Source organism: Rana temporaria, chromosome 10 (assembly GCF_905171775.1).
Source record: "Rana temporaria chromosome 10, aRanTem1.1, whole genome shotgun sequence".
NCBI lineage: Eukaryota > Metazoa > Chordata > Amphibia > Anura > Ranidae > Rana > Rana temporaria.
Window position 1 is genome coordinate 135893415 of NC_053498.1, and position 19673 is coordinate 135913087.

At 41.6% G+C, this 19673-nt stretch overlaps 1 protein-coding gene across 5 annotated transcripts in view; it reads left to right on the forward strand.

The window, feature by feature from the left end:
- CASZ1 (castor zinc finger 1) overlaps nt 1-18721 on the forward strand; it is a 421265-nt gene extending 402544 nt beyond the window's left edge. For 4 of the 5 annotated variants that reach the window (XM_040326347.1, XM_040326344.1, XM_040326345.1 and 1 more), the window contains 9 exons: nt 38-198; nt 287-409; nt 538-840; nt 2488-2686; nt 4128-4299; nt 8007-8155; nt 9177-9387; nt 9726-10019; nt 15400-18721. In XM_040326347.1, coding sequence (XP_040182281.1) covers nt 38-198; nt 287-409; nt 538-840; nt 2488-2686; nt 4128-4299; nt 8007-8155; nt 9177-9387; nt 9726-10019; nt 15400-16502 — 2715 coding nt within the window. In that variant the 3' untranslated portion in view covers nt 16503-18721. The remainder of the gene's footprint in view (nt 1-37; nt 199-286; nt 410-537; nt 841-2487; nt 2687-4127; nt 4300-8006; nt 8156-9176; nt 9388-9725; nt 10020-15399) is intronic. The other variant, XM_040326348.1, reaches the window with a different exon arrangement.
- The last annotated feature ends 952 nt before the right edge of the window (nt 18722-19673 follow it).

Here is a 19673-nt window from a genome sequence, read left to right on the forward strand (position 1 = left end):
GAACCCATTACCTTTTTACACATTTTTGTCTTTTTAGATCAAGCACTCAGCTTCAAACACGAGCAGCTTGTTAAGCCTGAAAACAGATCCAGACAGTAGTGATTCGGGGGCAGGAGAGTCCACCCATTATCTGGGCAAAGTGATGAAGGCCCTTGACGGTGAAAAGCATACAGAACCCTGGAAGACATATTTACGCAGGTATCAGGCAGTGCATGCGTATTGTATATTACATGGAGAACGCAAAATTTGATGGGGCCAAATAATTGATCGTTTCACATCTTTCTAGGTTTGGTCCTGCAGATGTGTGTGACCAACAGTGTGACTTTCTTCATAAACTGCATTTCCACTGTGTTGTAGAGGAATGTGGAGCACTTTTCAGTACTATTGATGGAGCCATAAAACATGCCAAGTAAGTAACTAAATCAAATGCAGAACAATGCATAGGAAATCCCAGAATGCTTTGTAAAAACCATCTCTATAATACACTCTCCATTCCCCCACTCTGACTATATTTTCTTCTCTTGCGTCTAATTACAGCTTTCACTTGCGAAATGATGTCGGAACTTCAAAAGGTAGCTCCGAAATACCTTATTCTGCAGACTCAAAATCCCCCCCTTTAACCTTAAACATGGCGCCTGGTTGTGAGGTTCCAGCTCCTTGTCTCGCTGCTGTCCCATCCACTCCAACTCTTCTGGCTTGGAAACAGCTGGTATCATCCATCCCACAGATCCCCCAGATCCCCACCTCAGTACCCAGTTTAGCTTCATCCCCCATGGCAACAACATCTCTGGAGAATGCCAAGCCTCAGGTCAAGCCAGGATTTCTGCAGTTCCATGAGAAGTAAGTACTTCCTTTACCTCAGTTACACAATACAGTTCTGTCAAGCACTTAAAGATATCAAAACTTCCAAAGCTGAACCCTGGGTGAAGTAAAAATGCTCATCTGTAAGGGTTAAAAGCTCATTTAGGTCTAGGGCTCACAAAAAGCAGTTTTACTTACTCACAGGCTCTTTCCACACTGTAGGACCAGTCCCAGCAGCATTGTGTCCCCTATGTTCCAGTAGGTGCAGGCCCTCTGACATCATTAAGTCCAATGTTGACCCATAATTAGACGTGAGGACGCAGAGGAACAGTCCACCGCCAGAGTGTAGGGGAGTTGAGGAGAAAGCTGGCTGACAGGATAGCGGAGGATCTAGTAAGTAAAACTGCTGGTCCCGGGCCCCTAGATCTAAATGAGCATTTAACTTTTGCCGTTTGGGGACACACCTCACTGCAAGGAAGCCTCTTCCCTTTCTCCGGAGATAGGCTTTCAACAGGACTTGGCATTCAGATATATTTTTTCAATCTAAGTGCATGCATGCTAAGTAACGTGAAAATAGGACTGTTCATTTTTTTTTTTTAGCAGTTTGCAGATATCAAAGAAACCCCCCACCCCCAAAATGCCTTCATCTGCTTTTCTCTCCAGATAAATGGAGCCATCTTTGTTTAGGCACCATCTACATCCTGGATGCAGGCCATACAGGATTCATGTTTTTCATTCAACTAGCAGGTTGAAAAAAAAAAAAAAAAAAAGACCCGATTCCCCCATCACATACTTGATGTGGATGGGGGAATCCTTCCCACTGAGTTATTGTATTCTAATTGCGGGGAACCTTTCCCTCTGTCAGAATACACAGATCACTGCCGCTGGCTATAGCCAGCGGCACTGATTGGGAAAAACCAGACAGGCTGATTGTATAAAAGTCAATCAGTAGATATTGCCCATATATGGATCGAAGTTCGGTTGGTCCCTGCTTAACTGGCAGAATTTTGATCCATGAATGTCTGCCTTTAGACCCCATTCACACCTGAGCATTTTGTAGCTTGAAGCCTGAAGCTACAAAACGCTGGAGGGGAAAAAAATCAATTATTCTCTATGGAGATGGTTCACATCTCCACTCCAAAACGCCTGAAGCCAAAAGCTCCAAAACGCCTGAAGATCAAACAAGTTCTTGGACTTTTTTTAGGAAAATTTGGGCATTTTTCTGCTTTTTACATTGGTGACCTTTTGACCTGTACAAAATTGCATAAAAAAAAAAAAGCGTGGCAAAATCACAGTAAAATTGGGCGACTTTCTGCCTAAAAACGCTATGCTCAGGTGTGAATGGGGCCTTAGAGATGACACAGTCCAATGCTGGTGCCTGTGTAGTTCTATTGTTCGCACCTTGTGGCTTGCTACAAAGTTAAAGTCCTGTAGGCTAATCCCTTCCAGAGGGGAGACTGAGGAAATACTTCCTCCTGCCTGCAACAGACTGATGACATCTCTGCCTAGGCAAAGTCGCCTGCCTGGGGCTTAAGGGTGGCTTTTGATAAAACAGCTTTTTTTATATACAGCTTCTGTGTATTGTAACATGCCAGAAATGTTTGGTATAGACTATTAATGTGACATGTTATTTCACTTTGCACTGCTACTTAACAAAAGTTTCTATCTAAACTTTTGTTTCCACAGTGATCCATGCCTGGCAACTGACTGCAAATATTCAAACAAGTTTCATTTCCATTGTCTGTTTGGAAACTGCAAGTATGTGTGTAAAACGTCGGGTAAAGCAGAGTCTCATTGCCTTGACCACATCAACCCCAATAACAACCTGGTGAATGTGCGGGACCAGTTTGCATACTATTCCCTGCAGTGCCTGTGCCCCAACCAGGTGAGACACAAAACACTCAGCAAGTGAAACTGCAGAAAAGACACTGAAACTTGAACACTTGCTAACCAAAAGCAGACATTTTTGCTAGAAGTGTGGAAATCTATTTTATAATTAATGTTTTTTTTAAATGTTCTACCATGTTGAATTATTTAACAAACCTCTTGTTTAGGGCTTGTTCATGAGTGCCATGGTCTTGATACTTTGTAAATTACCACCACCCAATCAATTGAATTTATGAAGTGGGTTGGCATTATGAGGGTTAAAGCAGGTGGGCAGGTGCAGTAAACCCACACCTATGAGCGAGCCCATAGTGGTGTGATAATGCCCATTGCAGCCACTGTTGACTTTTGGTCATCTGAGTCTTTGGGTGCTAAAGAAAGTGCACTCCATCTGGTTTTGGGGTACCCATTAAGATTTATCCAAGATTGCCATGACACCATGGCCATACATGGACAATGATTTCACCAGCACCCCTGCCTCTTTGTTTACTTTCAGCAGTTGGCCAGGGAATCTCCTGGCTGGCAGCTGAATGGGGCCAAGGATGAGCCATCAGTTGCTAAGAAGGAGCGCCCCCATAGGCGTGCCCAGGCACACCCTAATCATCCCTGTGCTCTGTCTGTGCTTTCACACCTTTTGCTAGTGACCAGTGTTAATTTTGTCGACTAAAACATTTTAGTCGACTAAAATACCAAGGAAGCTGCCATCATGGCCTCTGTTTGAGCTTAAACTGCCATGATGCTGCACATGTGATCAGTTTTGGACACCAGCCACTGGATGGTTTGACAGTTTGGTTGAGTGCACCGGCATGCTGGGAATGTAACTGTTTTTCTAAACTGTTAAATCGATGGGTTTACTTCCGCTTTAGGGCTCTCTCACACAGTAATGTCCGTTTTCACAGACTCCGCTTGCTCAGCAGGGATCGCTCAGTTGATCCCCGCTGAGGCAGTGGATGACAAGTCCGTCTCTGCTCACTGTGCAGAGAAGAACCTGTCAGATCTCCTCTATGGGGAATCGAACGAAAACGGATGCGCCTGTCTGTTTTCATCCGATCTGATCTGCCAGACGGATGGAAGATAGGGTTTCCATCTGTCTGTATTTAGCGGAGCAGAGGTCAGCGGACAATTTCACCGCTGACATCCGTCGCTCTATAGAGGTACATGGAGGGTCCTTCAGGTCCAACCTTTAAAACTGGTGGTAATTATGTTAGAATATGTTGCAACCACAGCTGTAGTAAGAACTACCTGAATCTGGCGCAGGTGTTGGTACTGGTACTAAAACTAGCGCACAGCTTTCGTCAGTTAGGTGCAGGCCATGTTAATGGGTCCTTCGTGCCAAAAGGACAACATTATTACCTTATTGGATTAAACCCAATATGTGTTGTGTATCCAAAAATGCTCATTGTCATTGCCTGACATTTTTTTTTTTTTCAATATACTTGCAGCACTGTGAGTTTAGAATGCGTGGACACTACCACTGTCTACGGTCCAACTGCTACTTTGTCACCAATATCACTACCAAGCTGCCATGGCATGTGAAAAAACATGAGAAGGCTGAACGAAGAGCAGCAAATGGCTTCAAGTACTTCACAAAGCGAGAAGAATGTGGGAGACTGGGTATGTACAGTCTATTCCTGACCTTAATTGCTTTCCAAATTAAAAGTAAAGGCAACTCCTATTATATAAGACATACATTTATTATCATCTTTTACAATGGCAATGTTGCCCATTAGATAAGGAGTGAAAAACATAAAAGGTTTAACCACTTGCCATCCATAAGCGGTATACCTGGAATTCAGTTGGTTAAATCAAGCTCACAGATGCAGCCATATGTTTGGTTACTTTTATTTATTTATTTTCAGCCGATGACCAGCTTTTTAGTAAAAGTGATCCTGGCAGCTGTAGAGCCTCCCAATCACGTTTACTGCACTGAAACTATCCCACTTTGGTTTCTAGAGCAATAATTCAAGGTTAACTGTAAATGAATTTAACCTCTGGAAGATTCCCCCCCCCCCTTCATGAGCAGGCCATTTTTTGCGATACGGCACTGCGTTACTTTAACCGACAAGTCGTACACCAATAAAATTGATGTCCTTTTTTGCCCACAAATAGAGCTTTCTTTTGGTGGTATTTGATCACCTCTGCGGTTTTTATTATTTGATATGTTTGGTATCCATTTACTCAACCCTATATTGTACCCCAAAAATTGCGTATTTTATTGCATTTGTGTGCACTAAAATTCCTCCCCCCCCCCCAAAAAAAAATAAAGATTTGATAAACATATGCACAAATAGCATACACAATTCCAACTGCCACCATTGTATTATGCAGGGTCTCTGCTATATATAGATACATAATTGGGAGTTATATTTAAAATTTCTAGCAAAAAAAAATTGGCTTCAATGTGTGTAAAATATGTTTTAAAATTGCCCCAGGCATGTGGTTAATAATGACTGTTAATGCAACACTAAAATAGACAATGCACACACTTGAGGTAAACAAGTAAAGGACCATAGATTAGCATTTTTTAGTCAGTGTCCCTTCATCAGATTTCTTGTTTCTTTGCATACAAACAAAACAGAAGACCTCACCCTGTTAACTCATAAAGAATTCATGTCCCGGGTTAATAGTGGCTTGCAGTAACCAGGGTGATCAGTGTCAACATACACAAGCCAGTCCCGTGTCCTTTTACAGATGTCAGGAGAAAAAAAAAAAAAAAAAGCTCTTTCTCTTATTTGCTCACCTTTTGCGATGTTACAGGTGCCAGGCCAGCATACAAAAGCCAGGTAACGCTGCCATGGTGACTGCAAGTCCTCACCTGCCATACCCTCCATCTGTTTATTCTGGTTGCTGGAGAAGCAACGGTCACAAATTAGAAGAAAGATCTACAAAGCTTGTATACTAGAATCTGTGAAATGCTGGGAGAAAACAGAACATATTGGAGAAGCAATTTTAAAATGAGACAGAACAACAGTGCCAGCCTCTCCGATACTGATTTTGCAAAATAATAGTGTTGCGCTGTTGGCATATATATATATATATGAATAGTGAGAATAGTCCTCTTTCCAATGCTTGTTATGAGAATAGTGTTAAATACACATTAGTTCAAAAGTGTTCCAAGTGATCAACTGACAGCGCTCCACCACCATACAAAAGATGACCGCTTACCAGACCAAGACCTCCAACGTAGGTCTGACCACACGTCAGTGGGCTCAGCCCCCCCACTATGGACATGGAGATGTATCTCCCTTGGCTTGTTGATCTGATCACTTAGCTCTGCTTACCCAAGGCAGACCAGAACAGATGGCTCCCTGCACACATTGTGCCAGCACAGAACCACACAGTCCTCATGCAAACATCCATGCAGACCAAACCAGCAAGGTCTTGTAAAAAGTAACTAATGCACAAGCCAAGGGAGATGCATCTCCATGCCCATAGTGGGGGGCTGAGCCCACTGACGCGTGGTCAGACCTACATTAGAGGTATTTATGTCCATAAGCATCCATCTTTTGAATGGTGGTGGAGCACTGTCATTTGATCTATGGCCTGCCTGGCTACATGTGGCTTTTTGATACAAGAAGAAATAGCATTTCATCCCTATGAGCATATGCGGCTCCTGGGCAGAGGAATTTTTACCCCAGAGCTTGCACCTCTAAATGCCCTTGCGAATGAGGCCTTTCATATTTATACCCAAGTATGGCCACGTGGGACTCTTTGGTACTTGTTGTGCCGCTCTTGAACCCAAGCAGTCTGTAGTTGGAGTAGGCGTATTGATTTGCAATATCAGAATCTCTACTAGTCTTATATTACATGTTCCCGGTCTATCACTGTCACCTACAATATTTTTTTAGTCTTCATCCAATCCTGTAGCATATCCTCGGTCTATGACCATCATCTCCTCTAGTATGTCTGCAGTCTCTGACAGTCTTCTCTAGCATTACATATGTGGAACATAATGCAAAACCCTTTGGTGTCCTGCATTTGAGGCACTTAATAGGCTTGTATGTTGCCAACACTTCCCCCTTTATGTCCCCCCCCCCCCCCTCCTCACCAGTACACGGATTGTCCCTGAACACATGATGGGTCCCACGCCACCATTTTCAATATATTGATGCCGTCAGGGGGCCTTATTACAAGTCTTAACCAGGTTCTTACATCCGGCCCATTAAAGACACGCCACAGTCCATACACAATGTGCTTGAAATTGCCCGGTGTGCTATACACATTGCCCCGAATTCTTCATGGATAAGTGACGCAAGTGTCCCAGAAGGATTTGGGAATGGGTGGGGCATCATTCTTAAGGCAAAAAAACAAAAAGTACAGGCCGGAACCTGTCAAAGTATTACATGGATTACATGGATTCAAGAAAAAAAAAATTATTTGTGCAACAAGAGGTAGGGAGGAAGAAAGATTTGTAAAGTACCTAAAAAGCCCAAAAAATTACTAAAGTGTGGTTCCGTTGGGAGGACTCTCCAGCGATTCTCAAGGAAGCCCCTGAGCGGATAGGCACTTTCTTTTGCGGTTGATTGGGGGAAATGGAGACGAATGGGGGCGCCCCCTGTTTATGGTACATGGGGTGACATAATACACTTATGTGGTTTTGTTATTTTGAACTGCTCCGTTTGTTGTATATTTTCCCTTTTTTATTTTTTGTGTTTCTCTTAAAACATGGGTAAAAAAACCTTTGCTAGGCAAGACTGGTGTGCAGGCCTATTGCTTGCTGTATTAGCTCAGTGGGCTCTATTCTTTATGGTGGCACTTATTATGACAGTATGCTTTGATGTATCTCTTTGCTGGATGTTATACTTGCCCATATTTGGATATTGTTTGTACTGACTAATGTGTTGTCTGGCAATAAAAGTTCTTTAAAAAAAAAAGTACCTAAAACGGATGAAGGCCCACCTTAAAAAAAACACATGTCCAAAACTTAGAAGAAGAAAGGGAAATTTAATCTAATTGTTTGAAAAGCAGGTCTTTTTTATTATTATTATTAATTTTTTGCATTACACCTGTAAGGGGCCCAATTGTCCCCAGGGCCCCTCACAGTCTATTTGCCTTTAGTAAATCAACCCCTTAGACTCTGGCATAGCATTATGCCATAAACCTCTGACATCATAATCAATCATTTTGCCTTTTAATGTAGGACATTTTTGGCTTTGCATATATACATAAATCATTTGATCCCAACGCAAGCAGCAATAGAGACAGAGGAAGAAAAACTTGGGCTGAGGAAGTTACAATCAAACATTTCATGACTTTGTAACCGATTGAGTGATGTGCACTAAATTATTTATAACTTCTCCTCTCTGTGTTTTGTCTTCCAGGGTGCAAATACAATCAGGTGAACAGTCATTTTCACTGCATTCGGGATGGCTGTCAGTTTTCTTTCCTGCTAAAACACCAGATGACATCACATGCCCGCAAACACATGAGAAGGATGCTGGGAAAGAACTTTGATCGTGTACCTGGACAGGTAAATTAAAGACACATGCTGCCTAGACAGGATAGAAGAAATTCCTCAATCTGTACTTCCTACATTTAAAGGGGTTGTAAAGGTACAAATTATTTTCCCTAAGTAGCTTCCTTTACCTTAGTGCAGTCCTCCTTCACTCAGGCCCCTTTTCACACTGGGGCGTAAGGTGCGTTGGCGCTATACCTTCGGAATTGCCGCGGGACCCCCGCTAGCAGCCGAAAAAGGGTTAATACTGCCCGCAATGCGCCTCTGCAGAGGCGCATTGCGGGCGGTATTACCGCGGTTTCCCATTGTTATAAATAGGAAGGAGCGGTATACACACCGCTCCTCTTACCGCTCCAAAGATGCTGCTTGCAGGAGATTTTTTTCTCTCCCGCCAGCGCATCGCTCAGTGTGAAAGCCCTCGGGTTTCACATTGAGAATGTTGGGGCAGGAGTATTTCAGGCGCTATTTTTTGCGCTAAAAAACCTGAAAAACTCCTCAGTGTGAAAGGGGCCTTACCTCACTTCCAGATGATCAGTGCCCCGATTATCAGTATAGATATCCCCTGTGTGGATTTGCTAGATATGGCCCTCCTCCCCTCATACACTGTCAGCGTGAAGAAAGGAATGCAGATAACTGGCAAATCCTGTTTACACTCTGATTGGACACAGCTGATCACATGGTAAAGAGCCGCTGTGATTGGCTCTTTACCACGATCTGTGATCACCGGTGTCCCAAGAACACAGCGATCACAGATGCCTGTGGATACACACTGTAGGGGGCGCGCACGAAAAGCACGATCACGGGAGGACATCATATGGCGCCCTCCCGGCAATGTGCGACCACACTGTAGCCGTTGTCTGGCTATAGCACGGTTATTAAGAGTATATGGACAGCCAATGATTTTAGCACAAGTGCAGTGGTGGGTCCAAAGAAGTGGAGAGGGTGTTGGGAATTCATCTTCATTTTTTAAGTGTAAAGGTGGAATTGCTCTTTAAACTGATGGCAACCTCTGATTGGCTTGTTTCTTTTTTTCCAGTTGGTTCCACAAACACCTATGAGTGGCAGCACAGCCCCAAGTCCAGAAAATCCCATGTTTCACACTCCAGGTCAGAGTATGATGGACACAGAGACTGATGAATATATGGATTACACCGGTTTGGGCAGTCCTGGTGGGATGTCGTCTGAGTCCTCCAACCCTGATCGCAGCTGCTCCAGTACTCCTGTGGGCAATGAAAGTACCGATGCAGGTAAGGATTGAGTTGGATGATATTTTACATTGTGAGTCCGACTCTTGGTCTCGTTATATTTAGGTTAGATAACTCACACATCATTGTTACTAATAGCCAGAATATGTGATCTAACTGTCGCCATAACAAAGAAGTTGCTCTGATCAGTTTGTACTAACCAGCATTTAACTCCATCCACTTAGCCCACTGCTGTGAGTCCAGACACTCCTTTTCTGTTTAGTGTTTCATTTCATCTCATCATTATCTCTTTTCAGCTTCTCATTTGGTTCATTTTGTTCCGTTTCTTTTTTTTCCCCTCCTTCTTGTTCTGTTTCCTGCTTTCTCTCGACATTCTCCAGGCTGCCTGGTCCCTTCTGCTTCTGACGACGCTCTCACCCACAATGCACCTCCACCACCTCCAACAGCGGCTATGCCTCATGCTCTTACCTTTCCTCCTGCCTTGATCAGGCCTCCCCTCTCTTCCCTTCCGTACTTGCTGTCTCCATCCTGTGTCTCATACTCCCTGATCACTGCCAGCCTGGGGGTTAGCAGGGGCATCGTGGTGCCAACAAGCAGCGCTCCAACTTTCACACCAGTAATAGCCACGCAAGCTCCAGTCAAAAGTGATGTTCCACTAGTACAGGACGCAGCAGGTACCTTTCAGCTTCTTCTATGCCATCCTTCCCATACTAAATGATGTGTATCCTGAATTACAGAACAAAATTCGCGTCTTGCCAACATCGTAACATGAACAGTTCAATTTAAATTGTACTTTTTAATATGTGTATTTGCTGGCTGTTAAGTAAAATGATCACTTATCTTTCCGTTTGTTTTTGTACTTCATGTGTACTGTTCACTTGGAGACAAACCAAACAATATACTCTTTACCTGAAAGCTTTAGAGTATCGGCTGTGGTAGAGTGGCAGTTTTCATTAAAAGCCAACAACCTTGCAAACCCATGGAATTGTGCCAATCTTCCTCATTTCCCTTCCAAGTTCAGGAGAACTCGTCACCACCAGTGCCATAGATATATCCTGTTCTGGAGTGGAAATCAAGGAACAGCAATAAATAACATGTAGAATAGTTTGATTTTCCTGTTTGCCATTGAAGGAAAAATAAGTTGATTCTGGTATGGATGTGTTGGGAATAGGGCTGAGGTTGTGCCTGTTCCAAACCCAGAAGTCAGCTGTCATTCCTGGGCCAATGAGTTGCAGGCAAAGCATTCCCCACCCTGCAGCATATGTACACAAAGGGGCAGAGACAACATCATTGACCTCACATGGCCACCATATTGGGTCAATGTCATTGACCTAATATGGTACATTGGCCCAGGAATGACAGCTGACTTCTGGGTTTTGATCCAATTCAAGCTCATGCCTATTTCTGAACAAAGAGTTCTAGCAAGACCTGTAGTATTACTTTTGGTGGTAGGTTGAGGGTAAAATCTTACTATGCTAATGCCTGCCTAGTAGACTTTGTAATACACGGGCTAATCTTGTGAACTTCCCATTGCTGATACATGAAAATACTTCCATCTTCAAGAAAGGAAAAGCTATATCTCCAATTTTGGTTTTCTAAATGCTGCAATAGATTTATTACAGAATGAAGGGTACTTACTTTTCTCTTCAGCCTGTGGGGCTGGAAGAAAAAAATCCAACAGGTTCCTACATCCATGCTACACAGCATGTATGGAAGAGTATTCATCTGTGGCTATTGTATTTTGATAGTCAGCCCTGCTAGCTGTTAAAATTGGATGTAGGCTCTGTTCGGCCGACAATTTTCCAGCCGGAGGGAATTGACACCCACTGAGCAAATTTGGGCCAGTTCATCATGAATCGACGAATGTATAGCCAGCTAAAGTTTGGTCTGTTTTAAGCCCAACTACAGGGCCACCCCTTCCTCCCACCATTATTATTTTATTTTTTTAAATGCTAATACGTACCCTTTGTCTTAGGATAGGTATACTGTTATCCAAGGCTTTGCTGGAGAGATTTACCCTTACCTCCTGCCCTGTTAATGTTTCACCAAACAGAAGTGCAACTCTGCAACATGTATTTTTTTTCCTCTGGAACCCCTGTCAGATATTTATTTCTGTCTGTGCTACTGTTGCAGATTTACCCTCACTAAGACTCCATTCACACCTAGGCGTATTTACGCCCGACGCTGAAATACGCTGGAGGGGTGATTAACATTGTCGGCTATGGAGATGGTTCACATCTTCACGCCGAAACGCCTGAAGCTCAAAACAAGTCCCGGACCCTTTTTTTCAGGCGGCGTTCGGCATAGCCGACAATGTAAAATCACCCCTCCGGCGTATTGTAGGCTAAAAAACGCTGCGTTTTGTCGCGGCAAATCGCGCTACAATACGCCGCGTTCAGGTGTGAATGCAGCCTAAATGATTGGTAAAAACATTGCAGCAGGGCAAGGAAGTAAAGGGAATTCTCTCTAGCAGAGCCCTGGACCGCAGTAAAATCCTGGCAGCGTTTCTAATCTTTCCTCTATCCAGAACTAGAAAAAAGTTGGCTTTAAAGGTTAATTCCAGGCAAACAAACACACATTTGAAATACAAGTTTACAGTTTTTACCAGCCAAACACCATCACAGTCTGGTGGCATTCAAACATTTGCTGTAGCCAAGAAGATCACTTTACGTACTACCTGGTTCAGCTTCACTGGTTCCTGGATCACCTTCATTTGACAGAGATGATGATGATGATGATGAGCCTTGTCCAATAAGAAAGCAAAATAGGAAGAGGGGAAACAGGCAGCTGAATTTCTGAACTAGAAGATAAGCGTGTTACCTGCCTTGCTGTGTAGCTTGGCAGACATGTGTAAAGAACCACAATTCGCTTTGGTGGGTGAAAAAATTTAAAAAATAAAATAAAATTATATATATATATATATATATATATATATATATATATATATATATACACACACACATTATATATATATATATATATATATATATATATATATATATATATATATATATATATATATATATATATATATATATATATATATATATATATATATATATATACACACTACGGTAATTGTATTTCAACAGTGTATTTAGCAGTTTGCCTTAAATTCCATTTTGATAAAGAAGTCTGCTAAGCACGGTTTAAACCTAATTGGACTACATAGAACTACCCCAGGGTAGTTTTTGAACACAACCTTTTTCCTATGAACTTAACACCAAGAATATTTTTTAACAGGGAAATGTAACGTTCATATACACGTGGAAGGATTTAGGAAACTGGGGCAGTTAAGGCCACAGAGATAATAGCCCTTAAAAGGACTTTTAACAGTAGAAGGTGAGCACAGGGATAACATTTCTCCCTCTGACGCCCAACAATATCAGGATGATCAAAGATGACTAATTATTCTGGGAATCTTGTAAAAGTGATTGACAGATTTGGGCCTCTTTTAGACCCCTTTCACACTGGGATCGATTTAGCGATAAAGAGATGCTCATTTTAGTAGTGCTGTTTAATCTGTGCTTATTGGCCGCTAGCGGGACGCTTTTAACCCCAAGGAAGGGGTTAAAAACCCCTGTATTGTGGCTCTTCCATAGCGCTTTTCAGGTGCTTTGGAAGCGCTGCCCATTCATTCCAGTGCTCAGGGCGTTTTGGGAGCGCTAAATACAGTGCTCCCAACCTGTCCCAAAGATGCTGCTTGCAGGACTTTTCGTAACGTCCCGCAAGTGCACCGCCCCAGTGTGAAAAGTCACACTTGAATGAATGGGAGGTGGTTTTCAGGTACTTAGCAGAGGCGATTTCCAGTGCTAAAGCTTTTGATAACCGCCCCAGTGTGAAAGGGGTCTTTGACTTCATGTACAATACAGCTCCTAAACTTGGGTTTAGGAGCTTTTGGCATTTTTTTGCCAAAGCTCCTAAACTCCACTCCATATGTACACATAGGCTTTTACCAGAGTTTAGGAGCTGCTGCTTTCTTGAAGGTAAGGTTACGCACCTGCCCATAAAACTCACATGGAACTCCAAACAGGTCCACCTGAAAGCGGTCCTGATTGGAAAGCTTGTACGAAAGGGGTCTTACGTGTTAGTCTATGTTATTAAAGCCAGTAAGGCTATTTATTGTACATTGTATCTCGGGGAACCTGCGTATACAGCTTTATGCCAAATTTGCCCATCAAGCTTTGATCAGGCAAGACCACACCAGAGTGCAGAGACGTTATTCACCAAGTCAAAAGCTAACCCTCAGTTTAGTAAGATATCTAAATATTCACACATACAGAGCATTGAATAAGTCATTTAAGATTGTAACTCTTCTTCTGCCTACTCATTTAGGTAGTTTGACAGTGATCTATGGACAAATGAATCATACAGATTTCTCCCTACGTGTGCCCATCTAAATTTGCTAAAGACTGCTTAAATATGTCTTATTATTCATGGTCTAAATTGTATATGATCAAAACTCAGTGCTGCTCTTTATTTGCCTGAAACAGTTGTCTTTAGGACTGAAAACAGGCAATTAAAAATGTTACAGCTGTCACCAGAACGAGAAGTAAAAAATAAATCTCCCAACTGCGCCATTGACAGTTGTCTTAAGCTGGCCATGAACACTCAGCCGGGTGGGATAAACGAGAGAATTCTCTCAGTTCCTCCATCCACATGGATGGATGAAGTTCCCATTGCCGGCTATTGTATTCTGATACAATAAAATTTGTCTCGAGTTAGAGAAGAAGCAGCATCCTAACGCCTAATACACACGGGCTGAATGTCGGGAGACATCGGCCAGTTCAAAAAAAAACGTCCGACGTTCAGGCCCGTGTGTATGTTAGTTGGTCCAACAGAAGCCATCCGTTTGGCTGGCTTCTGCTGGACGAGCATGTTGGAAAACCAGCAGTCGGTCAGCTCCTGATTAGGGCTCTCACCCAATGGCTAAGAGTGCTGATCAGATTGTTCTGAGCTGTCAGAACACAAAATCTCAGCGGGGGAGATCGCTGTACTAACGTTGGATTGTTTAGTACAGCGGCTTCGACCAGACTGTTTGTTTTTATTTATTTTTTTACACATTGTTAGTGTGTGCCAGGCTTAATACGGTAGCTGAATAAATAGACAAAGGGGTTGATTTATTAAAACGAGTGTGCAAAACCTGGTGCAGCTGTGCATTGTCGCCAATCAATGTCTTACTTCAGCTTGTTCTATTAAAGAGGCGTTCCCCCCCACCCCAACCCAAAAATGTAAAGTCAGCAGCTACAAATACCGTAGCTGCTGACTTTTAACATTAGAACACTTACCTGTACATCGATCCTGCGATGTTGGCACCCCAGCCGCTTTTTCCGATTGGCTCTCGGGTGCTGACGCTGCCGTTCGTGGTAAGGGAAAATGGCAGTAAAGCCTTTTGGCTTCACAGCTGGTTCCCTATTGTGCATGCGGCGAGGGGCCCAAGGTTGCTACGGTGCAATCTTGGGGAAGTGGGTGAGGGGTACCCGCCCCCCCCAAAAGGTGCCAAATGTGGCACCGGAGGGGGAGGCAGATAGGCAGAGTTTCCACTTTTGGGTGGAACTCCGCTTTAAGCTTTGCCAAGAAAACTGGAAGCCTATTGGTTTCTATGCAGAACTGAACCAGAATTTGCACTCCAGTTTTAGGAAATAAACGCCAGTGTCTATTAGGGAAGAAATACAGAGGTTGCAAGTTAATGTTCTGGATATGTAATCCTCCGACAATAGGTATACACATCTGGTAAGACATTGTATACAAATTGATAACATATACAAAGGGAATCATATTACTATATATAGAAGTGAGGTGAAAACCAGAAAAAAGGTTGAAAGAGACAGAAGGCATTAAATAACATAATTAGCACAACTTTTAATGAACGATATAGTGTGATAATCTACATGCACACAAATGATAATGACAATGTGTTATTCTGTCAATGTTTATACAGAATAATTTTCTAAGTAATTCCATTACCTGCCATAATACCTTTACATACACATTTTTAATTTTAAATCGGATTCTTATATACAGATACTTATACCAAAGTCTCTCTAATTGCAGGGAACACCATCACCATGCCAACAGCTTCTGGAGCCAAAAAACGATTCTGGATCATTGAGGATATGTCACCTTTTGGTAAACGACGCAAGACCGCTTCTTCCCGCAAAATGCTGGATGAAGGGATGATGTTGGAAGGATTCAGGCGTTACGATCTATATGAAGACTGCAAAGATTCATCATGCCAGTTCTCCTTGAAGGTGACCCATTATCATTGTACCAGAGAGAACTGTGGCTACAAATTCTGTGGCCGAACACACATGTACAAGCACGCCCAACACCACGATAGGGTGGACAACCTGGTTCTGGATGACTTTAAGCGGTTTAAATCCTCTCTTAGCTGCAACTTCCCTGACTGCCAGTTCTCAGGGAACAGCACTCACTTTCACTGTTTGCGCTGTGGCTTCCGATGCACTGACAGCACTAAAGTAACCGCGCACCGCAAGCACCACGGAAAGCAGGACGTCATCAGTGCTGCCGGATTCTGCCAATTCAGCTCCAGCGTAGATTGTGAAGTGCCCGACTGCAAATACAAGTTGAAGTGCTCACACTTTCATTGCACTTATCCCGGCTGTAAGCACACTGTGGTGGGAATGTCTCAAATGGACTCACACAAGCGCAAACACGAGAAACAAGAACGAGGGGAGCTACCCTCTGTTTCTCCTGGTCCAGAAGGATCAATTCATAGTGCTCCCGAGTTTGACCTCCAAAATCAAAGCGTGAACTTGGACAGCTCTCTCAACTTGAGCACAGACACTCACAGCTCCCTCCTGTTCCTACAAAATGCTGCTGGGGTAGGCCTGAATGACTCACTAGACCTGAGCAAGAAGCCACAGGATGGGCCTGACAGTGGCTCCAGGGAAAACACTGAGACGACTAATTGCCGGAATGCCGACGATGACCTGTCCCAGGAAGATGATGATGATGATGATGATGAAGAGGATGACGACGACGACGATGATGAGGACGATGATCTTAACACAGATTCTGAGGATTCCTTGGCTGATGGTGAATGTTTACCAAGGAAAGGAATCAACGCAAGCGCAGGGGATTCTACAAACCACTGTGATACCTTCACAACTCCATTAAACCTTGAGTTCCCTTGAAGCTACTTTAAACTTTGAATGTTTTATAAGTCACTCCCAATGAGGGCCCTGCTCTCACAACCCATACAAACACCCCAAAAATAAATACAAAGAACAAGTGAAGGAATAGTAAATTAAAGGAAAAAAAAAAGCAGCTTAAAATGACTTCTGCAAGGGGGGACTTGACCAAGTGATCAGTAGACAAGACTCAAGGGGGCATTTCTGTTTGCTGGCCTCCTCCATTACAATCTATTCATTCTGGTGCTTGAGAGCAAATGGGACAAAGCATATTTCTGTATGACTCAACTTAATATAAAAAAAATCCAACTGCTGGCCCTTTTAAAAAGGGGTGACAAGATGGGGTATTCGCTACTCCAGCTCTAGCATGCCAGAAAAAAAAGGATAACGCTTCTATGTGTTTTGTGGCAAGGGAGGAGGTCAGCTGGGCTTGGGTTATGGGTATTTATTGATTAGCATTATCAGGCGCCCTGTGATGAGGCTCTCTCTCCTGTTCTTCCAGTTTCTCTCTGGGTTGTTCCCGAGAAGCTATTGTTTTATTTTATAAATATTTATATAGAAAGCTTTTTTTTTTTTTTTTTCCTCTGCACCAATTGCTCTGGTTTATTTATTTATTTTGGCATTGTTCTGGCGTATTGAACATAAGACTTGTATAAGCAGCCAGGCTAAACCTCATGACGGTTGGGGATCCCTTCAGCCCCTCTTTGACGTGCTGTTATTGCTTGATAAAATATTGGAAATTTTAGTGGGGGTAGATAAATGTGTCATAAGAGGTGGGATTCCTGTAGCACCTTCCGAAGAAAGTTCCATAAGCAAGAAACTATTGCTGCTCAGGAGTCAGTAGAGCCACGGTTCTCTTCCACTTTGAACTGTTCTGTGTAGCCCAGCTATAGTGTGACCTTTAGTGGAACATCAAATGTCTACATACTGCAAAGCGGTTGTTATATTCTAGAGGAAACAGATGGGGCTAGCACTCAATTCTACAGACCAATAACTATAGCACAGGATGCCCTCTTTCTCAGGTAGAAAACTATTCAGTAAAAAAAATAAAAAATTATAAAATATTATGGTCGGAGGCTTCTTATTTTCTCTTTTCGGCTTATCATAAATAAGCTTTTAAATAAGCATTCTGCTCTCCTTTCCCTTTTTTTTTTTTATAACGGTCACTAGATAGGCTTCTGTGGCCCTTTCTACCCAAATCCAACAAGGTTTTCTGCCAAAGGAAAGCAGCATTTGAGTGTTAAATCAATGTGCAAGTTCTCGGACCGGGATTATTTAAGATTTAGTAAGTGGATGTTGGTAGCGCTACTACAAGTATTCAAAGCACTACAGAATGGCTTCCATCTTCTTTAACTTATCAGACACAAATTTAACAGGACCCACCCACCTCAACGATTCCTAGACGAGTTCGATTTAGTTACCTTAAAAAATTAAAAAATAAAAAAAATAAGCAAACAGCAAATAGATGAGGAGGAAAAAGCCTCAAGTGTTCACAATGAATGATGTCAGAGCAACTTATTAATTCTGATTTAAAAGAAAAAGTTGTACAGTATTTTTTTCTGTAAAGGTTATTATATATAGAACAAAAAAGCAAAAGTGAAAAAAAAAAAATATAGAAAAAAAAAAAGTAAGCTTGCAAAAAGGTAGGCTGTATGTCTGAGCATCAGCAGGCAAATTTCAGCCCCTAGTCCCTGCTTTAACTATTTTTTTTTTTAGCTTCTGATTTCTTGGAAGTCCTGATGTCCGACTTCACTTTAGCACTGAAATGCGTGATTCCGACTTTTAACTTGAATTTTATAGAGAATAAAATAACGTAATGTTCAGATAATATGGAGGATTGTAATCTTCAGATTGTTAATATAAGTTTGTAGTTATATATTTAATTTGTGGGTTTCCTCCTCGATCAGTTACGTGTGCTTTTTTTTTTTTTTTTTTTTGCAGGGTTTTTTTTTTGTTTTGTTTTTTAACGTATAAATATATTTTATCTGTGAGATGAGTCTGGTAATAAATGCCTCTCAAACCCTTTTGCAACTAAGAAAACCATCAATGTGTGAAACATACAGTGTGGTTTCTCAGAAGCCAAACGGTTAACTATATGAAGATAGGAGTGGTGTTTTGCAATTTTTTTTTTATATATGCTGTAAAACATCACAGCAATCACTATGAACTTCCCTTTCCTGATGCCCTCTATTTGTCGTATACCTCAAATGAAAAATGTAAAATAAAAAAATGTTCTTCTTTTGCGGGTAAGTATAGGCATTAGGAAAGGGGCCAGTGGTTGTAAAGAGAGGTTCTACTGAATCAGCGGCTACACTACAATCTCTAATACACACTTTATAGCACCCATTTAAAAAAAAAGAAGAAAATAAACATACTTAAATGTAGCAAAAAAATAAAATAAAAAAATGGAATGATATATTAAAAGAATAAAAAAATATGAAGAAATGATCAGGTTGGAGTTTTTTTCTAAACTTGATATTGCACAGTAGGACATAAGCCATCTCCAACTCATCTACAAAATTTTAACGTGTCTTTTTTCTTTTTTTCCAAATTTTCTGTGGAAACAAATCTAAGGTCATCCTGGCTAATTACAGTGTACTATCTATATCTGAATACCCTGTCTGTATATTGATATAGGTATAAGCATGTGTACATATGTATATAATGTGGTATGTGATATATATATATTATATATGTTTTGTATATATGTATTACATACATATATATATACTTTTAACATTATTATTATTATTATTATTAAGCCAGGTAAGAATGGGTTCTTCTAAATACTTGAATTGGACTTTCCCACATTAATAAGAACTGAATATTTTTCCACTTGAATTTAGTGCTGTTAGAAATTTAATATATGTGTTTATTTATTTGATTTTTTTTTTTTTTTTTTTTTTGCATGACTGATGCAAGGTTTGACATTTTCACTCAATAAAAACTGGAAAAAATAGATATTCCAATTGTGTCAATTTTTCAGAATTGCAGTGATAGGACTATGTGCGAAATATGTATAATATTTTATTTTAGAGCAGCAGGGTAGGAGCACCAGGGCGTTATTTAACTTTATCTAGCGTCTTTTGTCTTGATATTTGTGACTGCATTCTGCATCAGAACTGAAGGTTTAAATCTGTTTTCTCTGGAGGCTTGATGGAATGTATATTAAAA